This window comes from Schistocerca nitens, chromosome 1, assembly GCF_023898315.1.
Source record: "Schistocerca nitens isolate TAMUIC-IGC-003100 chromosome 1, iqSchNite1.1, whole genome shotgun sequence".
Classification (NCBI taxonomy): Eukaryota; Metazoa; Arthropoda; class Insecta; order Orthoptera; family Acrididae; genus Schistocerca; species Schistocerca nitens.
Window position 1 is genome coordinate 1,189,901,854 of NC_064614.1, and position 8,173 is coordinate 1,189,910,026.

At 46.1% G+C, this 8,173-nt stretch overlaps 1 protein-coding gene across 1 annotated transcript; it reads left to right on the forward strand.

The window, feature by feature from the left end:
* The first annotated feature begins 1,136 nt into the window (after positions 1-1,136).
* On the forward strand, positions 1,137-4,718 carry LOC126239382 (cuticle protein 67-like). Its single transcript, XM_049947856.1, has 2 exons — positions 1,137-1,192; positions 4,260-4,718. The coding sequence occupies exons 1-2, from the start codon at positions 1,184-1,186 to the stop codon at positions 4,716-4,718; spliced, it is 468 nt and encodes a 155-aa protein (XP_049803813.1). The 5' UTR covers positions 1,137-1,183.
* The last annotated feature ends 3,455 nt before the right edge of the window (positions 4,719-8,173 follow it).

The following is an 8,173-nucleotide window of genomic DNA, read 5'->3' on the forward strand; positions in this document are numbered from 1 at the left end:
GTTATTTTGACAGGCATAAAAATACGAGTTTGAAAGCTAGATGTTTACTCAAAGATATTTATGTTGTTGCGGTCGTGTATCTATGGAACTGTTCAAATGTTCAAATGTGTGTGAAATCTTATGGGACTTAACTGCTAAGGTCATCAGTCCCTAAGCTTACACACTACTTAACCTAATTTCTCCTAAGGACAAAGACACACACCCATGCCCGAGGGAAGACTCGAACCTCCGCCGGGACCAGCCACACAGTCCGTGACTGCAGCGCCTTAGACCATGGAACTGTTATTGATGTATTTGTTATCTTTGGTGTTTTGGTTATCCGTTACCCCTACATAAAATTTCAATAAAATGTGTGTGCTTGAAATCGGTTTGTTCATTTTGTGTAGCTAGGAGATAAGCCTTAGTGTATATGTATATTTCACATTCCTGCAAGGTATTCGTGATTTGACTTTTGGTATTTTGTGCAGAATTTGTAGCGGGTTTTCAGTTTTGTCGAATTCTTATTTTACATTTTTGAGGCGTGTCAAAAATGGTGGCTTGATTGTTATCTGTTTCTCTCTTGTGTTCTCTGAATATTACGATCAAATTTCATACCGTCTGCCCTAAGTAAAATTTTGTGCAGGTATTTCAGTTAATTTTCTAAATTCCTGGATCTAAGTGTTTCGGGAGTACGGCTTTTCCTGAACTTAGTTTTGTGCTAATACTTATTGTTTACGAAGGCTAATTTCAGGTTCGTATTATATTTTATCGGATAGTTTTTCCATATAGATTGCGAACAAATCAATAACAGTTCCATAATACACATCTCGCAACAATATATCTTTGAGTAAACAAATAGCTGCTAAACGTGAATTTCTACGACTGTCAAAATAATGACCAACGTATTAGAATATATGTGCGTTATCGGATCATCGAACGATATTAAAACACCAGTGAAAAAAGAAAAAAAAAAAAGAAAAAAGGGCGCCCGGGCTGTTGCGAAAACAGAGGTCCCTGCTGGCCGCGCTATGGAAATGCGCCAGCCACCGGCTGCTCGCCTCCGCTGCGGTGCGGGGGGGCGTGAACGTTGTCCGGCCACCGGCGCAGCGCCTATAAAACGGCGGCCGGCCGCCTTCCAGGCACACACAGCCCACCAGCTCTCCACCACACCAGACCAGCAACGCAGCGCTCCGCCGACGCCACCATGTACAAAGTGAGTACCACGCGCCCTAGGCAGTACACGCGCTGGCAGAGTGACGAAGCACTAGTGTAAACTGTTCCGGCGTTTCGGACCCCACTTCATGTGGTCATCATCAGGCTGATGCTTTGTATATCGTCCCCATGATGAAGGCCATTTGCGAGGATGGCTGAAACGTTGGAATACCTTATACCGTGATGCAGCTCCATTGGCATGAAATGTCCGTCACTACTGAAAATATTTACGAAATTCCCTCGCTCTGTACACACACACAATTTCCTTACCTGGCGTAGACGATGACTAAGGACCTTTATCCGTCCTCCCCTCACAACCTTATGTATCAAGTACAGCTTGAATACACTGCAGTTACTTCGCAAACCAAAGACAATTTTGTTCAAACTTATGCGGCAACTAAGTTAGTTGTTTTGAACATCACAGCGCTGTACTAGGCAAGGTGCAGTTCCATTCCTCAGTCCTCCAAACGGACAATCTAATTACAGTCAGATTCGGAACTATGTTTCTAACGGCATTTCTCCTATGAACTTATCATTGCCACAGGTGGATGAAGCGGAAAGAATCAGCAAAGTTCGCAGTTCCAAGAAGGTATCTAATGCAGGAGCACTAGATTTGAGTCTAATGCTTAACCACTAAACCAACGCGCTACAGAATCAAAAAGTTCGTTCGTTTTGTATTGGTAATAAGAACTTCAGCCAACTGTGATCCATCTTCTGCTCAGATCACATTGCCACAGAACGTCCGAGGAACTTATACAACATTCATCAAGCTACAGTAGGGATTTATTCACGTTGTGACTACCCGGATTGCTTTTGAATCACTGTGAAAACTTGTTCGCCTCTGATAAGACTATAATTCATTGTTCTGTCACTGAGACTAGATCATTACAGCAGCGTCTATTTTAGAGCACATTTCCCCTGCTGTTTGTCAAGGAGGATAGTAGAGACAGAACGTAGCCTTGGGGCGGCTCGTTATGAGTTTTTCATTCTATTGGGCGGGGAATATTTCAAGATGATTATCAGTCCAGCACGAACTATCATGGGATCGTTTTTTTATTTTTTTCCTTTTTTAAGGGATGAGACTCCCATCTATAAGACGATTTATGGAGTGTGCAGGTGGAGTTAAGAGTCGAGAGTATCACGGTAGGTTTCATTGACATACATTACTCGATACACCCACAAGACAACATTGTGGTGCTCAACTTAAGGGCTTCTTACAAACCATACCGTTTTATGGCAAAAGAGGAGTCTATATAAAAATATTACAAAATTTTCCGATTCAGTACAAAACAATTCATAACGTTCTGTAGGAACGAAGGAAGAAGAATTTCCTACCTTAGTATGGTAATTTTACATTGTCTCCTAATTCTCTTCCGTTCTTCTTCTTACCCCCTCATTCCTACACCTTCTGCATACCCATTTGCGGAACTACTCTCGCAGCAAATGACATTCTACTGCTGAAGCTATATCAAGTGCTAACGTTTGGTGAAAACAGTAATGAAAATCTTGCCACGTAGTTTGATGTTCCTCAGGGCCATATCTGAACCAAAGTTGGAAAATCACCTTGCTGTAACTGCGGAAGAATACCTGCTCTACGCTTAGGTGACTTCTGGGAAAATATGTTGTCTTTGTCTAAAACAGGAACAAAGTAGCTGTATGACTATTACTTATGAAGAGTTTACAAACAGAGATTGACAACATTGTTACATAGTTCTAAGCTCACTCTGTTGTTCATTTCTTCTCATTTTGAAAATCACTTGAACAATCTCACAAATGAAATAGAATATCCTGAAGTGCGAAAAAGAGTGAGCTTAACGTTCGTTTAGATCCCATATCAGTGATTCATGACACTGGTTCATAGGCTGGAGGTAGTTGAAACGTGAGATACATCATCACGAACACGATATAGCCTAAAGAACACCGCTGCAGTCTTCACTAGTAATCTACTTTTCCGACAGTAATATGTTGACAGCAAGTACCTCCTGCGGTGTGAAAGCATTCTTTCCTATACGATAAAGCTCAGCATTCGTTTTACTTTTTTTCCATAGCGAAGCTGTGTTCATGAATAAATGTCGCTCCTAATATTATAATGTTCTAGGCATTCATAGAAAGTATAGGTTGTACGTTTACCTAACCACACCACAACAGTGATCATTTTTTTCAAATATCAGCTCCACTTAGGTTTATAATTTGAAAACAAATACAGGAATAGAGCTTTATGTGTCACTAACGACGAAAGTTTGAGAAACAGAGTGCTAGGGAAAATGGGAATTTAAAGTTTTAGGACGTTAAGAGATTTATGGTGACTGATAAACATTGATGACTGGGTTGGAATTTGAAGTATGCCCCTGCCTGAATATGAGTCTTGTATTCACTTCAACTTCTCCTACGAAAACATAAAGTACATCAGTCACTCATGTGCAATTACAGATAAGGAGTGTCATTTGCAAGTCGCCAATGTGGGATCAAATAGAAAGACTTGCAACAGGCAGACGAACAACCTCAGACTGTCAGTAATGCCATATGATCATTTCATTTCGCTCCAAATAGGTCATCGACTTCGAGTGTGTACAGAATAAAGTCGATGCATACACAAACAACTACATTTCCACATACAATTACATCTTTTGCATGGCAGATATTGTCCAGAGTTGAACAAAAAATATTTCCAGCAACTTATCCACCCTCCACTGTTCTGATCAAGGCTTCGGGAGGTTCCCCTTGGTTCTAAGGGAAATATTTTAACTGCAAACCCCACAGCTTTACTGGCATTTGGCTGAAAAAGATTCTGAATCTACAACTGGGCAGAGCTTGGGCAGCCAAGTCTCCCTTTAGGGTAAACATGGTAAGGAGTTCGAGAGATATTTACTGTCACACTCTCATAGGAGCATTGTCTCTCTCTTATTTACGACGACTGTCCTCTAATCAATTCTAAACGATGTCTAGAATGCTCACTTCCTGCCATTAAAATTTTGGGTCTTATTAGTTTTGTAACTATTTGTTATTGAACAGACTGAAGATTTTGCCTCGTACAACTTTACCAAGAACGCCGTCCCTTTTGTTTAAAGTTCCTGGTTCTCGCCACCGTCCTGGCCGTCGCCAACGCCGGCTACCTGGGAGGCTACGCCGCCCCCGCCGTGGCCTACGGCGCCCCCGCCTACGCCGCCTACGGCGCCCACGCCGTCGCCCCCGCGGCCATCACCTCCCAGCACTCCAACATCCTGAGGAGCTACGGCAACCTGGGACAGGTGTCCACCTACTCCAAGACCATCGACACCCCCTACTCCAGCGTCACCAAGTCTGACGTGCGCGTGAGCAACGACGCCCTGGCCGCCCCCGCCTACGGCTACGCCCGTGCCGCCTACGCCGCCCCCGCCTACGGCTACGCCCGCGCCGCCTACGCGCCCGCCGCCGCCTACGCCGCCCCCGCCGTCGCCGCCCACGGTCTGCTGGGAGTGGCGTACTCCGCCGCCCCCGCCGTTGCCCACCTGTCCTACAGCGCCCCTGCTCTGTCTTACGCCTGGTAGACAGCCCATTATCATAGCACCATCTCATCTCTGACTGTATTTATTTTGCGCTGCATGTAAATAAACCATTTGAAAAGTACTATTTTCTTTTTATTAAAACAAACCACAAACCAATCGAGTGAGGTGCCGCAATGGGTAGCACAAGCATTCTGGAGGACGTCGATTCAAACCAGCGTCCGTGCATACAGATTTAGGTTTTCGTGATTTCCCTAAACCGCTCCAGGCAAACGCTGGGGTGGTTCCTTTGAAAGGACACGGCCGATTTCTTTCCCCATCCTTCACTCAATCCCAGTTTGTGCTGCGTCTCTAATGACCTCGGTGTGGATGGTCCGCTACACCCAATCTTCCTTCCTCCTTTAAACCACAAACCAAAGATCTATAGACTGTGGAATAATAGCATCAAACCGTATGTCTTTGTAAGGACAAAAAACGTAGCAACTTCCACGAAGCGTCGCAAAACAAGTGGTTTGTACAGAACGTACACAGAGTAAACTATTATGATGTAATTTTCGAGTCTATCTGATGATCCCCCCCATGAACCATGGACATTGCCGTTGGTGGGGAGGCTTGCGTGCCTCAGCGATACAGATAGCCGTACCGTAGGTACAACCACAACGGAGGGGTATCTGTTGAGAGGCCAGACAAACGTGTGGTTCCTGAAGAGGGGCAGCAGCCTTTTCAGTAGTTGCAAGGGCAACAGTCTGGATGATTGACTGATCTGGCCTTGTAACAATAATCAAAACGGCCTTGCTGTGCTGGTACTGCGAACGGCTGAAAGCAAGGGGAAACTACGGCCGTAATTTTTCCCGAGGGCATGCAGCTTTACTGTATGATTAAATGATGATGGCGTCCTCTTGGGTAAAATATTCCGGAGGTAAAATAGTCCCCCATTCGGATCTCCGGGCGGGGACTACTCAAGAGGATGTCATCAGGAGAAAGGAAACTGGCGTTCTACGGATCGGAGCGTGGAATGTCAGGTCCCTTAATCGGGCAGGTAGGTTAGAAAATTTGAAAAGGGAAATGGATAGGTTAAAGTTAGATATAGTGGGAATTAGTGAAGTTCGGTGGCAGGAGGAACAAGACTTCTGGTCAGGTGACTACAGGGTTATAAACACAAAGTCAAATAGGGGTAATGCAGGAGTAGGTTTAATAATGAATAGGAAAATAGGAACGCGGGTAAGCTACTACAAACAGCTTAGTGAACGCATTATTGTGGCCAAGATAGATACGAAGCCCACACCTACTACAGTAGTACAACTTTATATGCCAACTAGCTCTGCAGATGACGAAGAAATTGAAGAAATGTATGATGAAATAAAAGAAATTATTCAGATAGTGAAGGGAGACGAAAATTTAATAGTCATGGGTGACTGGAATTCGAGTGTAGGAAAAGGGAGAGAAGGAAACGTAGTAGGTGAATATGGACTGGGGCTAAGAAATGAAAGAGGAAGCCGCCTGGTAGAATTTTGCCCAGAGCACAACATAATCATAGCTAACACTTGGTTTAAGAATCATGATAGAAGGTTGTATACATGGAAGAACCCTGGAGATACTAAAAGGTATCAGATAGATTATACACTCCTGGAAATGGAAAAAAGAACACATTGACACCGGTGTGTCAGACCCACCATACTTGCTCCGGACACTGCGAGAGGGCTGTACAAGCAATGATCACACGCACGGCACAGCGGACACACCAGGAACCGCGGTGTTGGCCGTCGAATGGCGCTAGCTGTGTAGCATTTGTGCACCGCCGCCGTCATTGTCAGCCAGTTTGCCGTGGCATACGGAGCTCCATCGCAGTCTTTTAACACTGGTAGCATGCCGCGACAGCGTGGACGTGAACCGTATGTGCAGTTGACGGACTTTGAGCGAGGGCGTATAGTGGGCATGCGGGAGGCCGGGTGGACGTACCGCCGAATTGCTCAACACGTGGGGCGTGAGGTCTCCACAGTACATCGATGTTGTCGCCAGTGGTCGGCGGAAGGTGCACGTGCCCGTCGACCTGGGACCGGACCGCAGCGACGCACGGATGCACGCCAAGACCGTAGGATCCTACGCAGTGCCGTAGGGGACCGCACCGCCACTTCCCAGCAAATTAGGGACACTGTTGCTCCTGGGGTATCGGCGAGGACCATTCGCAACCGTCTCCATGAAGCTGGGCTACGGTCCCGCACACCGTTAGGCCGTCTTCCGCTCACGCCCCAACATCGTGCAGCCCGCCTCCAGTGGTGTCGCGACAGGCGTGAATGGAGGGACGAATGGAGACGTGTCGTCTTCAGCGATGAGAGTCGCTTCTGCCTTGGTGCCAATGATGGTCGTATGCGTGTTTGGCGCCGTGCAGGTGAGCGCCACAATCAGGACTGCATACGACCGAGGCACACAGGGCCAACACCCGGCATCATGGTGTGGGGAGCGATCTCCTACACTGGCCGTACACCACTGGTGATCGTCGAGGGGACACTGAATAGTGCACGGTACATCCAAACCGTCATCGAACCCATCGTTCTACCATTCCTAGACCGGCAAGGGAACTTGCTGTTCCAACAGGACAATGCACGTCCGCATGTATCCCGTGCCACCCAACGTGCTCTAGAAGGTGTAAGTCAACTACCCTGGCCAGCAAGATCTCCGGATCTGTCCCCCATTGAGCATGTTTGGGACTGGATGAAGCGTCATCTCACGCGGTCTGCACGTCCAGCACGAACGCTGGTCCAACTGAGGCGCCAGGTGGAAATGGCATGGCAAGCCGTTCCACAGGACTACATCCAGCATCTCTACGATCGTCTCCATGGGAGAATAGCAGCCTGCATTGCTGCGAAAGGTGGATATACACTGTACTAGTGCCGACATTGTGCATGCTCTGTTGCCTGTGTCTATGTGCCTGTGGTTCTGTCAGTGTGATCATGTGATGTATCTGACCCCAGGAATGTGTCAATAAAGTTTCCCCTTCCTGGGACAATGAATTCACGGTGTTCTTATTTCAATTTCCAGGAGTGTACAATGGTAAGACAGAGATTTAGGAACCAGGTTTTAAATTGTAAGACATTTCCAGGGGTAGATGTGGACTCTGACCACAATCTATTGGTTATGACCTGTAGATTAAAACTGAAGAAACTGCAAAAAGGTGGGAATTTAAGGAGATGGGACCTGGATAAACTGAAAGAACCAGAGGTTGTTCAGAGTTTCAGGGAGAGCATAAGGGAACAATTGACAGGAATGGGGGAAAGAAATACAGTAGAACAAGAATGGGTAGCTTTGAGGGATGAAGTAGTGAAGGCAGCGGAGGATCAAGTAGGTAAAAAGACGAGGGCTAGTAGAAATCCTTGGGTAACAGAAGAAATATTGAATTTAGGCAAAAAGAGATACAAACGTCTCAAAAATGAGATCGACAGGAAGTGCAAAATGGCTAATCAGGGATGGATAGAGGACAAATGTAAGGATGTAGAAGCTTA